General features: G+C 47.1%; 1 protein-coding gene across 1 annotated transcript in view; it reads left to right on the forward strand.

The window, feature by feature from the left end:
* Positions 1–223: 223 nt before the first annotated feature.
* FSD2 (fibronectin type III and SPRY domain containing 2) overlaps positions 224–17,658 on the forward strand; it is a 31,035-nt gene continuing 13,600 nt past the window's right edge. The window contains exons 1-6 of the mRNA XM_060259967.1: positions 224–820; positions 912–1,007; positions 11,136–11,369; positions 12,782–12,804; positions 13,637–13,758; positions 15,585–15,749. Coding sequence (XP_060115950.1) covers positions 224–820; positions 912–1,007; positions 11,136–11,369; positions 12,782–12,804; positions 13,637–13,758; positions 15,585–15,749 — 1,237 coding nt within the window. The remainder of the gene's footprint in view (positions 821–911; positions 1,008–11,135; positions 11,370–12,781; positions 12,805–13,636; positions 13,759–15,584; positions 15,750–17,658) is intronic.

Raw genomic sequence — 17,658 nt, forward strand, 5'->3', positions numbered from 1 at the left:
CTGCACAAAATACAATTTAAACAAACCACATTATTGTTACATCTGAAATGCAGTTTTTATTGCTTATGACAAATTTAACATGTGGCTACTCTTCTGTCTGTATTTCATTTGTGCCTGTAGGTCGTTTTGGCTCTTCTTTGACTTGTCCTGGAGACCTTAGGAAATATTAGGCCTCTACATCTCTGAAACCCCAGACATTTTCTCTGATATCCTTGATTCTACAATGGACTCACAATCCAAACAGAATGAGCAAGAAAGCCCAAGACTTTATCACTTGGAACTTTATGACTCTAGTGAGGATTTAGCAATGTTTTTAGAAGAACCCTTCCAAAGACGAGATCTGGCTTTGCATGAAAAGAGACAGGCATCAGCTAGGAGAGGCAAAGAGGATCAGAATAGCTCACAGAAGGATGCAGAAGAACCAGCAAGGCCTGACGTGGATAAGGACACAGAAGTGGAACTCGCCACTAGTCCTGAGAGTGCAGCAGTAGGCCACGGGTCTGCTTCAACTGCAGATTTGGCAAAGAGTAGCCACCTGATGACCAAGACCACACCTACAGAGCACGTTCAAAGCACAGAGGAGAAACCAATTCCTGGCAAGGATTCACAAGCCCAACATCCAGACAACGAAAGGGGTAGCAGCAATGGTAGAAAAGTTGCTATGGACCAGCAGCCCTTCAAACCAAACAACCAAGAGAAAGAGAAGGAGGATTCATATTGTATTACTTGCTGTGTTCCAATCAGAGCGCAAGATGATCAGGGGTGCCAACATGACGAACATGAGGTCATTCCTCTTCTCAGTGTTGTTGAGATTGCCAAGGTGAGGACAATTAAAGCCAACCTGAGATGGGATGAGGATCACTATTTCAGCTGTAATTCAGCGTGCTGAAGCCTTTTTTTTTTTTTAATAGGATGAGCTTCAAAAAAATATATGTAAACTGGAAGATCAGATTGCTCATCTAGAGAATTTTTCCAGTCATTTGGAAGAGATTTTTATCACTGTAGAGGTAAGATGCAGCTAACCAACCAAGTGTGCAGCCTAATCCTATATTGTGTTTTTAAATTGCCTCGACCAGGGCCAGGGCTTTCTCGGCCCTGACTTCAGGCCCTACCTGATTTACTAACATTCTGTAGGGCCTGTAAGACAGAGCTTTTCTGCCAGGCGTTTAGTTGTGGCAAACAGGCATCCTTACCGTATTGATCATACCATCTGTTTGTCCTCCCCTACAGTGACTGTCATTTTACCATCCTAACCATGTAGAGCAGGGGTGGCCAAACTTGCTTAACATAAGAGCCACATAGAATACATGTCAGATGTTTGAGAGCCACAAGGAAAGAAGGAAAATGGATTGGGGGGGGGGGGAGAGAGAGGTGGAAAGAAAGCAATTTTAACTTTAAATGCATTATCCAAGCTGCTGGCTGGCTTGGAGAAGGGATTTAAGGAGAGAAATGCCTTCTCCAGTTTGACCAACAGGGTGGAGGTGAGGGCTTCAAGAGCTGCACAATATGTGTGAAAGAGCCACATGTGGCTCCCGAGCCTCAGTTTGGGCACCCCTGGTGTAGAGGTTAAGCGTGCGACTCTCATCTGAGGGAACTGGGTTTGATTTCTCGTTCCTCCATTTGCAACTGCTGGAATGGCCTTGGCTCAGCCATAGCTCTCATAGGAGTGGTCCTTGAAAGGACAGCTGCTGTGAGAGCCCTCTCGGCCCCACCCACCTCATAGGGTGTCTGTTGTGGGGGAAGAAGATAAAGGAGATTGTAAGCCACTCTGAGTCTCTGATTCAGAGAGAAGGGCAGGGTATAAATCTGCAGTCTTCTTCTTCTACAGCTCGGGCCAATATATATGTTTTAATCTGTAAAATGTGCCTGCACCACCGATGTTGTATTAAAGGGGCGGCCAACGGTAGCTCTCCAGATGTTTTCTGCCTACAACTCCCATCAGCCCCAGCCAGCATGGCTACAAAACAAAAGCCCTGTTTCTAAGCAGCAATAGAAGTAGGGGGCTTTTATTGCCCAAACTGGATTTATCTGGTCAAGGCATATGCGAAGTAGAATTTCTTTCTGCAAATGGGGCTGATTGGAGTTGTAGGCAAAAATCATCTGGAGAGCTACCGTTGGCCACCCCTGTAATGTATTTTATCTTATTGACTTTGTTTCAATATAGTTTTATTATTATTTTATTGTTGGTTTTAATTGTTATTTATTTATGTCTGTAATCTGCCCTGAGCCCTTTCATGGGAAAGGGGGGAATATAAATCTACCAACTAGCTAACTAAACAAACAAACAAATATGAATTTACCAGTCATGGCTTCCTCCAAAGATTCCTGTAGGTTTGCCAATTCTGAGTTGGGGAATTCCTGGAGAATTGGGTGTGGAAGCTGGGTGTCAGACATTGGAGAGCATCACTGCATTTTTATACTAAATGTATTCTGTAACTTGTTCCTTGACATTATTAACTCCATTTTGAATTCCTAATACTAACCGTGAAGCAGAAGACCTTGCATTTCAAACGGTCTTAGAAATGTTACTAACCCATGCTGTGAACTCCTCTGCATAACACTAACAAAGCAATAGCCTTTGAAGATAGCAAGTCTCAAGGAGAGCCAGCAGGGCTCCTCCGTGAGAAAGGGAGCCGCAAGCGATAAGGAGTAGGGAAAGTGTTACTTCTGACATTAGAGTGTGAGAATGTAGGATTGTTTATGAATGCTTTGATGTGAGGCCTTAAAACCCATGTATGTTTCAATGCTTGCTATCAGTTCCAATGACTGCCTGCCAGAACTTTGAGATAGCAAGTAAACGCTACTACTTTTGCAACAAATGATGGTTAATTTACTTTGAGCTCCAATGTCTGACACTGAGGAGGGTGGAGTTGGGGGAGGGCTGTGATGCCATGGAACCCACCTTCCAAGCAGCCATTCTCTGTAGTCTGGACATCAGTTTAATATGGGAAAACTTCAGTCTCCACCTGGAGGCTAAGCGACCCAACAAGAAGATGATATTGGATTTATATCCCGCCCTCCACTTTGAAGAGTCTCAGAGTGGCTCACAATCTCCTTTCCCTTCCTCCCCCACAACAGACACCCTGTGAGGTGGGTGGGGCTGGAGAGGGCTCTCACAGCAGCTGCCCTTTCAAGGACAACCTCTGCCAGAGCTATGGCTGATCCAAGGCCATGCTAGCAGGTATAAGTGGAGGAGTGGGGAATCAAACCCGGTTCTCCCAGATAAGAGTCCGCACACTTAACCACTACACCAAACTGGCTCTTCAAGAGAACCACAGTAGTAGGTAGAAGAAAAATAAAGCGCAAAGCTTCCGTGATTACCACCCTCAACCACTAAAGAAACAATAACAACATTATAAAAAACTTAGCATATTCTATATAACATAAAGAACAGGCACAACTCAATTATTTAAAGAACACAACATCCCAAAGTGGCCATCGGAAAATAAGTCCAATTTTTAAAGCAGTCCAATGCTGTTTCCTTGATGAAAGTTTCGATGTAGCACTGAAGAAAAATGATGAGTGATGTCCAAGTAGATTCAAATTTAATTCATAAGGCAGCCAGCAGTCCAATTATTGCGACAAGGATGTACTATTGCCTTGTTTCACAATTGCTTCTTCTAGCTTCAAGTAGTCAATTTCAGATACAAGGGTATGAATGCCAAGCAATTCAACTCTCCAAACTTCAAGTCACTTGACTGCTTTAAAAATTGGACTTATTTTCCTATGGCCACTTTGGGATGTTCTGTTCTTTAAATAATTGAGTTGTCCCTATCAAAGATTTCAGGTTTTCACGGCTGGTAACATCATTAGGGTTTGTAGAATCTTTCGGGCTCAAGTGTCGTGTTCTACTGAGTTGTCCCTGTTCTTTATGTTATATAGAATACACTAAGTTTTTGATAATGTTATTGTTTCTTTAGTGGCTGAGGCTGGTAATCACAGAAGCTTTGTGCTTTATTTCCACCTGGAGGCTGCCAACCACAGACTCCTGGGAACTGAAGCCTGGTGTGGATGGCAAAATGGCTCGAAGAACAAGTCCCAAAGTTCCCTGGGGAAAGGGAACAAACCACTTTAATTCTGTCCTATAGACACTGCCTCATTTCCCTTCAGGATAGTGCTATTCAACTGGATTCATACCTGGCTGGTTATGAGGGTGGTATTAAATATTTACAGATGGAAGAAGGGTTTGTTAATTATTTTACCCAGTTTTTCTATTGAAAAAGGGCCTGGAAAGCTGCTTACAATGGCAATATTGAAAATCATAATATCCAAGACAATTCAAATTAAAACTAATAGAACAGATCAGTAAGAACACAGTATAGGCCATTTCCAGATAGGTTATTTGCCCCCGGTAGAAATGCCAGACCCCCCCACCACACAATGGGGCAGAGGTCCCCCACTGCCAGCCCCCCCCTCCACTGCTGATCAGCTGCCCAGAAGGGGGAATTACCCCTCAACATTTCAGCGATAGGCCTACACGACTTCAATGTGACCTGAAAGTGACATAGGCATGTCCAGGACATCAGGGTGACACTCTGGTTTTTGGGTAAAACCTTTATGGTAAAAGCTTTTTTTTTTTAAATTTCAAACTGTACAAAATTTATTATTAATCATTAACAGGTACATTTTCCATTTTTCAAACTAAAGTAGAAGCTAATTCTGCCATAGAGTTATTGCCCCAAAAGCAGTGTCCCTCCAATGTCCCCCCCATTGCTTCCAGGTCATGTGGGCACCTTGCTTAAATGTGCAATGAAACCCCCTGCTCCCAGTAAGCCCACCCCCATCCCCTGCCAGCTGCCAGAGGCACCTGGCAACTCCAGCCCCAGGTTCAATGCTGTTGGGAAGCTTTTTTCCTGTTTCCCTGGGGAGGGGGCATTCGTATGTACCTATGGGGGTTTCTAAGGCTATTCCCTACATAAGAACATAAGAGAAGCCATGTTGGATCAGGCCAATGGTCTATCCAGTCCAACACTCTGTGTCACAGTGGCCAATATATGTATGTGTGTGTGTGTATATAATATACACACACACACACACATATATACTGTGGCTAATAGCCACTGATGGACCTCTGCTCCATATTTTTATCCAATCCCCTCTTAAAGCTGGCTATGCTTGTAGCCGCCGCCACCTCCTGTGGCAGTAAATTCCACATGTTAATCACCCTTTGGGTGAAGAAGTACTTCCTTTTATCTGTTTTAACCTGACTGCTCAGCAACCTTCCCAAACTTGCTTTCCTCCTGTTAAATATTGGGTTCAACATGGAAGAGTTCAACCAGGAACGTGCTTTATTAAAGAACTACACACTAAAACAAAATGGCGGTGCTGAGGCCCTGCTTATAAACATGCAAACAAAACATGCCCCCAGAGTCACACATCAAATCACAGCGGTCAAGTTTCGTGTCAAGTCCACTCACTGGCTTCTGTTTAGAGTTCAAATCTATCTAGTGTTTTAGGCATTCCCATAAAAGCTGCCACAAAACATTAAATTCAGTACCCAACACCTCCAAAGTTTTGGGAAAGATTGCAGCAAAGCCTGGGTGACTTCCATGGGGGTGGGAAAGTATGGATTTTCTTAGTCCCACACAGGTGGCAGCCATTTCTCCCACAGCAGCCACTTTCCTTCCCCACCACCAGTGTAATGTACTGAGTTGCGAGACGGGTTGAAGGGAACATGCTTTATTCAGTGGTACATTACAAGAGAGAGAACACGCGGGCCGGGTCCCACTTATATACATTACCTGGAACTGCCCCCCAGTCTGACCAGTCCAATCCTGGTCAGTCAAACTTCCCGCCACAGATCTTGATGGGCAGGGCGTCTGGCGAGCTATATCTGGGGATCCGTGGGTCGCCTCTGTAGCGATCGCCATGCGGTACATCAGCTTATGTTTCAAGACATAACACTCCTCCCCCCCTAGTTCAGGACACATAGTCTTGCAAGTAAGTGGGGGCCTTGCGTTCCCTGGTCGACCTCCTTGGGGTTACTTGTGAAGTAGGAGTGGTCACCGGGGCTGCCGGGGCCGCAGCTGCTGCGGCGGACGGGGCGGCAGTTTCCCTGCATGGGAGTAGCGCCGGCCTATGGTTGTCTGCGCCCTGCTGCTCTTCTGGTGTCCCTACTCTTGGGGGGTCGCCCCCGCTCCAGTGTGGCTCTTCCGCCCGATTGGTCGGAGCAGGCGGGGTAGCTCTCAGCGTGGGTGTGGCTGCTGGTTCCTCCTCGTTCCATACTGCAGCCGGCTCTTCTGGCAAGGTGTGGCGATGCATCTGATCTATATGCCTCTGCAGGATTTGGCCCCCCTCTGTTGAGACGTCATAGAGGCGGGACCCCGTCACGTACAGCACCCGACCCGCTATCCACTTGGGGCTGCTAGCGTAGTTCCTTGCGTATACCGGATCCCCCGGAAAGAACCCCCTAGCCGCTTCCCTGATCTCTGGAGAGCTGTGGAGATCGGTGGCCCGGTCAGGATGCAACCGGTCCAACCTTGTGATCAGCTTCCTTCCCATTAACAACTCTGCTGGGCTCACCCCTGTGACTGGGTTGGGGGTGATTCTATTGTCAAATAGGAAGGCGGCCAGGCGGTGGTCCCAGTCCCCCTGTACTATGCGTCCCAGTGCCTCTTTAGTGGTGCGTACCATCCGCTCTGCTTGGCCGTTGGTGGCCAGATGAAAGAGGGCGGACCGTATATGTTTTATTAGGTATCTCTGCAAGAACTCCTGGAATTCCCAGGAGGTGAACGCGGTCCCATTATCCGAGACGATGGTGTCAGGAATCCCGTGTGTGCAAAGGACCCTGCGCAACGCTCAGACCGCTGCCGCCGTTGAGGTGGAGGCTAGGGGATAACTTCCAACCACTTGGTGTAAGCGTCCACCAGAATGAAGAATGTTTGGCCCTGAAATGGCCCCGCAAAGTCAATATGTAACCTAGACCATGGCCTCCTATGGGCTTCCCAGCGGTGGACCGGGGCACTGGGCGGTTTGGGCTGGAACTCCTGGCAGGCTTGGCACCTTCGAACCCACCCCTCGATCTCCTCGTCCATCCCCGGCCACCATACATAACTGCACGCTAGGGCCTTCATCCGTACAATCCCGGGATGAGTTTCGTGTAGGGCCTCCTGCACTTGTTTCTGCAATGGGAGGGGAACTACCACCCTGCTTCCCCAGAGAAGACACCCCTTGTGCGAGGAGAGTTCTTCCCTGCGAGATGTGAATGCCCTGAATTCTTCGGCCTGTTTTCCCTTGGGCCATCCCCTCCCCACCCAGTTGAGAACCCGTGCAAGTATTTTGTCCCGCCCCGTGGCCTTCGCTACCTCGACGGCATGTAGGGATCTCTCCGGTAGTGTTTCAATGATCATCACATGGTGGGCTGGGGCCGGGGCCGGATCCATGGAGGGCAGCGGAAGGTGACTGAGGGCGTCTGTGTGACCCATCGCCTCGCCCGGGTGGTGGACCAGGGCATATGAGTAAGAGTTCAGGAACTGAGTCCACCGCAAGTCCACTGCGACAGAATCTGTGGTGTCTAGCGGTCTAAGGCGAGGAGTCCCAGGAGCGGATTGTGATCCATGGTGATCGTAAAACATCTACCGTACAGGTAGTCATTAAATTTATGCACCCCCGCCACGATTGCCAAGGCCTCCTTATCAATCTGGGCATAGTTGCGCTCTGCGGGGGTCAGGGTTCTGGAGTAATATGCTATCGGGACCTTCCCATCCAGGAGTTGGTGGCCCAGGATGGCGCCCACTTTATATGGTGACACATCAGACGCTAAGACAACCGGCAGGGCTTCATCAAAATGGTGGAGCACGTTATTGGATACGAGGAGCTCCTTGACCGCCTGAAAAGCGGCTGCCTGCTTCTTTCCCCAGACCCACGGGGCTTTCTTATCTAAGAGCCTATGGAGGGGTTCTGCTAAGACCACTTTGTGGGGCAAGAACGAATGATAAAAATTTAATAACCCCAAGAAACTTTGTAGCTCCGCCCTGCACGTGGGGGCCGGGGCCTCCACAATGGCCTTAGTTTTGTCGGCCGTAGAGTGGATCCCTGCAGCGTCCACCGCAAACCCCAAGAACTCCACCCTCGGCACCCCGAGAGAACATTTTTCCCGCTTGACTTTCAGTCCAGCTGCCTGGAACCTGCGGAGGACCTCTCGCAGCCGGTTGCTGAACTCCTCTGCGTCTGGTGCAGCGATCAGAACGTCATCGATAAACAGTTGCACCCCGGGGATCCCTTTGAGGAGAGAATCCATCAGGCTCTGAAAGACCCCCGGAGCCACACTCACCCCAAATTGCAACCACCGCACCCTGAAAGCCCCCCTGTGGGTCACTAGGGTCTGGGCGTCCACTGGGAGCTGCTGGTACGCCTGGGCCAAGTCCAGCTTCCCAAAATTTTTTGACCCCGCTAGTGCTGCCAAAACGTGACTGACTACTGGGATGGGGTAGGGGTTATCTTGTAGTGCCTTGTTTATGGTGCACTTGTAGTCAGCGCATATGCGCACGTCCCCATTTGGCTTCACCGGGGTTACTATCGGGATTTCCCATGTGGCGTAGGAAACCGGTTCTAGCACTCCCTTGGCTGTGAGGCGGTCCAGCTCTGCTTCGATTTTGGGCTTCAGAGCAAACGGAACCCGCCTGGCCTTTAGCCATATCAGCCGCACGTGGGGGTCGAGGGGTAAGGATATGGGAGGACCCTTGTAGCACCCTAGGGCCCCATCAAACACCTCTGGAAATTCCCTGCACACATGCTCAAACCCTTGCATGCCCAGCTGCTGCACCCCCACGATCTGAATTCCCAACGGATGAAACCAGGCCAGGCCCAGCAGTGTGGTGAGCTGGCGTTTGACCACCAGTATATCCAGTTTCCCCCTAAATGCCACCCTCACCGTGGCCCATCCCAGGATCTGTACAGGGTTCTTTTGGAAGTTTCGTAGTATGAAACCAGCTGGTCGCAGCCTAGGCCGGCCACGTGGGCACGGTTTTCTTAGGGACTCCTCCGAAATTATGGAGATGGAGGAGCCCGAGTCCAGTTTCATCAGGCAGGGGTTTCCCTTGATCCTGATCGATACCTTGACCTTCTCGGGGGTATTGCTGGGCAAGTTCATTACCTGCAGGCTGGTCGAGGCGGTCGAGTAGTCCTCAGCCGAGTCTTGGTTGGTGGACTGGTGTCTGCGGCTGGCCTTGGCCCTGCAAGCCCGCACAATGTGGCCCATTTTTCTGCAGTTTCTGCAGTCCACGTTGCGATAGGGGCAGTCCCGACGCTCGTGCGGGTCCCCGCAGCTTGCACACTTGGTGCTGGTTGGTTTCTCCGTCGCTCATGGCCGCTGGGTTGCTCTCGGTCCCGTCCCTGGTGGGCGGCGTAGCTACAGTTTCCCGCTATTTGGCAGAGAGCGGCCAGGTATTTGGCTGCCGTCTCTCCCGTCTCTTAGTCCCTCTTGTGGAAGAGGAATTTGCGGGCGATGATTGAGGGCTGGGGCAAGAAGTGCCCCGTGAGGAGTTGGACTATCTTCTCATACATCTTCTCCGTGAGTCTCGCGGGGCCCGAGAGACCCTTAGCGATCTCGAATGTGGCCTCTCCGCAGACGCTCAGGAGCATGTCTTTTTTCCGGCTGTCATCCGTTATCATGTTTGCTCGAAGGTAGCAATCAACCCGCTCCATGTACCTCTCTGGTTTAGCGGGGTTGAACTCTTCGAGGCGACCCGTCGCCCCGCTCGGGTTAGCCATGGTGGCTGCGGCGGCTGGTGCTTCCGTTTCCCTGGACGACGTGCCTTCTCCATCTCCGGCCAGCTCCGCGAAGGTCCCCTTCGGGAGTTACCTGGCTAGGATCCCATCCTCGTCGCCACTGTAATGTACTGAGTTGCGAGACGGGTTGAAGGCAACATGCTTTATTCAGTGGTACATTACAAGAGAGAGAACACGTGGTCTGGGTCCCGCTTATATACATTACCCGGAACTGCCCCCCAGTCTGACCAATTCAATCCTGGTCAGTCAAACTTCCCGCCACAGTTCTTGATGGGCAGGGCGTCTACATCCGGGGACCCGTGGGTCACCTCTGTAGCGATCGCCATGCGGTGCATCAGCTTATGTTTCAAGACATAACAACCAGGAAGCTTTTTAAAAACAGATAACTTAATACAATTCTATGAATAAAATGTTATAACAATATGTGCAACAGGTTCTTTGAATTCCCAGCTTTCATTTTTTTCAAAAATACGTCTCTTGCACCTTTCATTATGGAGATATAATGGGAAAGGCATTAAAAGAAATGTGCTGCAAACTCAAGACAGTTGTTACACATACTGGTATTATACCAGTATTCAGTTGCTGATTTAAAGAAAAAAACATGGAAAAGCCTAAGGAATGTGGGTGAGGGGAGGGAATGGGTACTGCTGGGAACCAGAGCAGGGAAACACTGAGGAAATTGAATCCCTGTTTCTGCTGTGCTGTATTGGTGCCCCAGCAGCAAGGGGCACGTGTGCCTGTCCCCAGGTAGAAAATACCATACAAAACACAGCTCTCAAAAGAGTTGGCTATGTGGTACAGAAGGCCACTAGGCACAGTCTGGCTGCAATCACACACTAAATGATGCACTTTCCATCCACTTGCAATGCACTTTCCAACTGTATTTTACTGTGTGAACTGGCAAAATCCAGTTGGAAAGTGCATTATTTAGTATGTGTGATCACAGCCTCTGTGTAGAGTCAGCGTGGTGCAGTGGTTAGAGTGCTGGAGTGGGGAGACCTGGAGTCAAATCACTGCTCATTTGAGTGACTTTGGGACAATCACTCACTCTAATGCACCTCCCAGAGTTGTGGGGATACAATGGAATAGATGTTAAAATATAAGGTTGGATCTCAATGATAATTTCCAGTAACAGTAAGCACTTCCAGTAAGCATTAGTCAAACAGAATTCCCTTGACTTCCCCACACCCACTGTGACCCACTGATCTCACCAAAATGCTATTCTTAAGTAGACTCCCAAAGACAGTAAGAGGTGAACTGGACATCTGTAGCAGGAACAGGAAAATTGCCCCCCTCCATTGGTTGAAACTGTTGGTCTGTAGTATAGACACGACTCATAAAGGCTTTCCACTGATTGTCCATGGCTTTGGGCTCAAATTCTAAGCAAGCTCAAAAATGCTTTCCAGGAGAATTTCGTAAAGCAGGAGCAGAACTTTGAGAGGCATTACAACGACGTGATGCAGACCCTTGAACAAAGATACGAAGAAAGCATGCAGGCCTTGGGGGAAGAGAAGAAGGAGAAGCTGGAGGCTTTGTACAAGCAATTGGTCAACTGTGGAGAAAACCTGGACACCTGTAAAGAGCTGATGGAAGCTATTGAGGATCTAGGCCAAGGTGAAAATAAACTGGCTGCATTAAAGGTAAGGAATCAGGTGTGCTGGAAACAGGAAGAAATTATTTCCCGTAGCCCATAAAATATTTCCCTAAGTAAATACATAAATAATAAAAATGAAGCCCAGGTCCTCTGGTCCTTTAAGCTCAGCCTCACAGAGTTGGTTTAAGGAGAAAATGCCCACAGACACTCCCAGAGCATCACTTGCTAGCACACAATCATATTAGGGTGGCAGGTGCTTTGCCAAATGGAACAAGTTTAGCTGGTAACAAATGAAGCACATCTCTCCACCTTGGGTGCGAAGAATTGACGGATACTTTTAAGCCTGATTTGGGATACAGGAATCATTTGTCCTTCAAGCCACATCATTCAAAAGGATTAAAAATATTCATTGGCATTCACCTGCTTTCCCCATCTGCTCGTTTTTGCATTCAGCAGGCAGGCTGATGCTACTTTCAAAGATATTTATTTCTCCCTGCTCTTAATGGCTCATTTTGCCCAAGAATTCAGACTGAGCAGGCAAATGGAAGTCTCTCCAACCATGCACATTATGGATGCTCCTGCCCTGTGACTAATGAATCTAGCAGCTCACCACATTTCAATATTTCAGATTTCTTGAGGCTTTCTCCTGAGACAGGGACAAGGATTTTTAATTCCTGTGAGTGATCACCCTTATTTTGTTTTGTCATGTATTTTAGGGAGGGAGGCATTTTCATAGCACAACGAGAGCAACTTTTTGAGGAAGACAGGAAGGAAGAAAATTCTCTTTCACTCTAGAGTTTTCCGCTATTCCATTATTTGCTGGTTTGAGAAATTGCTGAATTCTCTTGTCCTTTGGTTTCATTTGGGGCTTGGATTTCAAATACCCCCTTTCCATGGAATCTTCTTTCAGCAGCCCTTCCTCAAAGTGTGCGTGCATTCCACAGAACACATCACAGCTCTGCTCAGGCAAAAAATCCCCCCTACCTAAGATCTTACAGGCTACTTCTCAGCCTGACTTCACGGGATTTTTTAGAGGAAGAAACCCTATATATGCCATCTTGAGCTCCTTAGAAGAGTCAGGTTAAAATGTCATGAAAAGACTGCAAAATAGAGAGTGTGCTGTGGGAAAGAATAGCAAAAAGCACCTAAAAGCTCAACTGATCCACCCAGTGCATCTCTGTATGAGTCACTGCTCTGGCCTTGCCTCCACTCACTCTGCCTTTTACTATGTTGCTGCATTAGGCATGCTTGGATCATTCAGCAACACCCAATGCCCTCAGAGAACACCCCTTCTGGCTCACTGCACTTGCCTACTTTTCTTCAGCCAGTCATTCTACCACTGCAGGGAGGGGGGCATTTTGCATGGCATCTGTTGTGATTGTACTGGCCCTTTTTGTCTACGGACATTTACAACGTATTCCTATCACTAAAAATTTTCTTTCTCTATTTTTCTTACAGACTGCAATAGCTACCATTCACAGGTAATTTCTTCCCAGGTCCACCACTCATATTACCTTCTGTGGTGGTCATACTTGTTAAAGGCAGAATCATTGGGCATCAGAGCCAGATGGGGTTGCCGGGTCCCACTCAGGAAATACCTGGGGACTTTGGGGGTGGAGCCAGGAGCAAGGTTGTGACAAGCATGATTGAACTCTGAAAGGAGTTCTGGCCATCATGTTTAAAGGGACACACTCCTTTTAAATGCCTTCCCTTCAATGGAAACAATGGAGGATGAGGGTACATTCTTTTGGGGCTCATAGAACTGGACTCCCTGGTCCAATCTTTGTGAAACTTTGAAGGCTTTCTGAGAAGAGGCACCAGATGCTGTGGCGAAAAATTGGTGCCTGTACCTAAAAAAAACCAGTCTTCTCAGAGCCCCAGAAACCCACAGATCAATTCTCCATTATAACCTATGGGGATTGGTCATGGGATATAATGGAATACACCCCCCGCACAATCTGATAACCCTGAAGTGGGGGGAGGGCCTCCAAACCAGGGGATCCCCTGCCCCCAACTGGGAATTGGCAACCCTAGAGCAAGCCCAACAAATCGACATCCTATCTCAGGCAGCAGTTTGGGGGATATCATTAAAGCACAGTGCATTATCAATGATTCAAATTATTTTTAAAAGCCATTTTGGATTTTTTTTTCTGCCGTAATGAACAAATGGCTTGGCCTATCTCTCACTCTTGCTGGAAAAAGGTGAAAAGGTGATATATTATTTCATTTGATTACAACAAACTTATGGCCAAGCTCTTAGAGAAAACAGAGTTGCCGTCAAATAAGCCCCCACCCCATTTTTTGTACTTACAGATTAGATGACTTCTTGGAAAAGGATGTGGATATAACCCTCTCAACACCGGCAGACTTTGAAGATCGAGTGATAGATTTCTCTGATGTTGGAGAATTAATGGATTCCGTGATTGCAGTGCCAGGTATTCTCCTTGGGTTTTGTACTCAAAATAAGGCTAATGGAAACCCATTAAAGGGAAGTAATGGGAAGTCACCTGTCATTGAAAAAACAGGGCAACACATGAGTCCAGATTTTTAAAAAAAGAAAAAGGGGGACCGCCCACTGAAAAATAAGGAAAGGGCAAAACTGAAAAGTGAGCCAGCCATGGGCCGTTTTGTAGAAAAATAGGTGGTGGAGCTCATCCAGGGATTGTTATGCAGCTGCACCTACTATTCAATGGACAAGGAGGTGGAACTCTCAGAAAGGTTCGGAAACTGTGCTCCTGTGAGCTCCCACTGAATCCGAGGCCTGGAGCCAGGACATCACTTCCTGTTGCTGGTATTGTCATGCACATGTTCTTATTAAATAGCAAGGTCATTATCATCTTACCATGGGAATCTGCTGCAAATAGGATTGCCATTTCTCCAGGAAGGACTCAGAGTTCTTCCAAAATTACAACTGATCGACCAGACTACTTCTGTTCTCCTGGAGAGAACAGCAGCTTCAGAGGGGGGACTTTATAGCAAGTCAAGTTCAAGAACCTTTAATGGCATAAAAGGGTGAAATAAAAGTACAAACAGAATTAAAATAAGGTCCAGAGTTATAGTGTACAGAAAAGGTTAAAAGAATATCATAAAAACAGTGCATAAAAGCAAAACTGATCAAATGTTCATGGTCTATGCCTAGGAATATAATGGTCCTTGCATAGCACAATGGCCAAATACTAAGCTATTAGTTCCATCGATCCGGAAAATTTATCAGGAAGTAAATACTGAATTTTTTTCTGAAGGGCCAGAGAAATTGGAGATAACTGGGTCAAGAAGTTGCTAATGAATCTTACAAAACAGAGAAGTGGAGTAAAATATGAATAAGTGAATCAGGTTCTGATACACTACTTATGGGGTGTCAAACATGTGGCCCGGCGGCCAAATCAGGCCCTTGGAGAGCTCCTATCAGGTCCCCAAGCAACTGGCTCTTGTCTGCTTCCTTCTCCATCTCTCTTGCTTTCTTCTTCATCTCAGCTTGCTTTACAAAAGGCTTCCTCAATCGCACAGGAGCTACAGAGCAAAACCTCAGTTTTCTCCATTGGTTGAGGCTCCTCCCCCTCCTGGTCCCCTGGGGAGGGAGGGAAAGAGCCAGAGCTTCCTTTGCCCAGTTCCCTGAATCCCCTGGGAGAAATACAAAGAAAGCACCTTTAAGACCATCAAGTGCTAATGTTTTAAGCATGTTTTATTTTAAGGTGGGATTTTTTGTTGTGTTCAGAAAGTTTATATCTCTGCTGCCTAATTTTAAATAGGTACACACATGGCCCGGCCCGACATAGCCCAGCCCGGCCCAGCCCAACAAGCCCAGCCCATTTATGTCAGATCCGGCCCTCATAGCAAATAAGTTCGACACAACTGACTTACATAGTCTGTTCTCAAAGGGAATATTGTGGTATCAGATTTGACTCTATAGCATCAAATGCTCACTGAGTTTCCTCCCCTATCCAAACCCTGCCCTCCCAGGCTCTGCCCCCAAATTGCCAGGAATTTTCCATGCAGGAATTAGCAACCTCAGTAATTTAAAACACTGTGCCTGTCTTTATCCTGCATTCACCCTAAGACTGAGAGTGAACTAGGCATTATCATTCTGAGAAGATCCTTTGATTTACATTATTATTGGGGGAAACTGGGAGGGCCTAAACACACTGCCCAACTAAACCCTTGTTAGGATCCTATGGACTTGGTGTTAAGAAATGATCACTTCCTGAACCTGCTGCATTCAACACATGAAGTCTATTGACAGATTTCTTTCTTGTTATTCCAGCTGTTTTGCCTCCTTGTGCACCGGTCATGAATTCCCAAGACCCCAACTCAGCTACTGGTACATCTGTGAGAGTATGCTGGAGCTTTTTCTCAGAAGATATTGTTGAAAGGTATCAGCTGTTCCACCGACGAGTAAGCAATGATATAACAAAAGATGAGCAAGATGGTAAGCAGACAGAATCCTGGTGACTTTCAGTGGTGATATGTGAGGAAAGAACTATACCTGACAGCTATGAGCAATGTCTATTTTGGAATGAATTTGGAAACTGCATTGATTTGAGTTATCTGCAGCCACTCAATTGAGTTCCTAATCAGACACATTATGAACACTCGACATTAGGAAAGCTAAAACAGTATAATCCCTAGGTATTTGATAACACTGGGTTTGCTGCAAGATGAAATCAAGCAGGAGAGATACATAAATAAAGGATCATTTTATTTTAATTATTGTATGAAGAGTTGGGTCACCATACCTTACCATTAAGATGCTGAAGCTGAAGCTCAAATACTTTGGCCACCAAATGAGAAGGGAGCACTCCCTGGAGAAGATCCTGATGCTTTGAAAGACAGAAGGCAAAAGAAGGGGATGGCAAAAGATGAGATGGCTGGGCAGTGTTACTGATGTAATAAACACGAATTTGAGCAGACTTCGGAGGATGGTGGAAGATAGGAGGGCCTGGTGTGACTTTGTCCATGGGGTTTAACTTCTTCACCCAAAGGGTGATTAACATGTGGAACTCACTGCCACAGGAGGTGGTGGCGGCCACAAGCATAGCCACCTTCAAGAGGGGTTTAGATAAAAATATGGAGCAGAGGTCCATCAGTGGCTATTAGCCACAGTGTGTGTGTGTGTATGTGTGTGTGTGTGTGTGTGTGTGTGTATGTGTGTGTGTGTGTGGATACTTCAATCTGGAAATTGGTGCTATGAACAGACAATACAGATCCTTGTACAAAGCCTGAAAAACTCCTCAGACTTGCAGAAAAATCTGAACTCTAAAAACAAACAAATAAAACCAACTAGGCTAGGGAACTGAAATGTTCCAAAAAAACAGAAGCAGTGCCTGTAGCTTAAGAACATAAGAGAAGCCATGTTGGATCAGGCCAATGGTCCATCCAGTCCAGCTGTCACACAGTGGCCAATATATGTGTGTGTGTGTGTGTGTATACACATACATACACATATACACACACAAGCTTTAAGAACTAAATCCTTCTGTGGCTGTTGCTAGGCATTCAAGTCTTGGTGTCTGTCAGTAAAAGGTAGGGGGAGGGGGAGGGCCCTTTCCATGGCTACTTGACCTTTGAAGGAGGATTCATTGGGGTCAGACCAAGCGACTTGTCACCACCTGGTTTGCATGACTCACCCAGGCCCAGCTGCTTGCTGCTGTTCAACAGCAGCCACCTCACAATAGCCAGTACAGTGTAGTGCAGGGGTGGCCTACGGTAGCTCTCCAGATGTTTTTTGCCTACAACTCCCATCAGCCCCTGCCAGCATGGCCAATGGCTGGGGCTGATGTTAGTTGTAGGCAAAAAAACTTCTGGAGAGCTACTGTTGGCCACCCCTGGTGTAGTGGTTAGAGTTTCAGATTAGTTTGGGAGGCCCAGGTTCAAATATTACTCTGCCTATAACATTGTTTCCGAAGTTTAATTTAAAGGAATAAAATGAGGAGATAAGAAAAACAATGTAATATTGAAACATACAACATCAATAGGGTTGCCAAGAAATATCTGGGGACTTTGGAGATGGAGCCTGGAGACCTTGGGGATGGAGCCAGGAGCATGGTTGTGACAAGCATCATTGAACTTCAAAGGCAGTTCTGACCATCACATTTAAAGGGACCGCACACCTTTTAAATGCTTTCCCTCCCTTTGAAATAATGGATAGGGGCACCTTCTTTTGGGGCTCAAAGAAATCAACCCCTGCGTCCAATCCTTTTGAAACTTGGAGGGTGTTTTGGGGAAAGGCACTAGATGCTATGCTGAACATTTGGTGCCCTACCTCAAAAAACAGCCTCCCTGGAGCCCCAGATACCTGTGGATCAATTCTCCATTATACCTTATGGGAATCGGTCTCT

The sequence above is a fragment of the Heteronotia binoei genome, chromosome 19 (assembly GCF_032191835.1).
Source record: "Heteronotia binoei isolate CCM8104 ecotype False Entrance Well chromosome 19, APGP_CSIRO_Hbin_v1, whole genome shotgun sequence".
Lineage (NCBI taxonomy): Eukaryota > Metazoa > Chordata > Lepidosauria > Squamata > Gekkonidae > Heteronotia > Heteronotia binoei.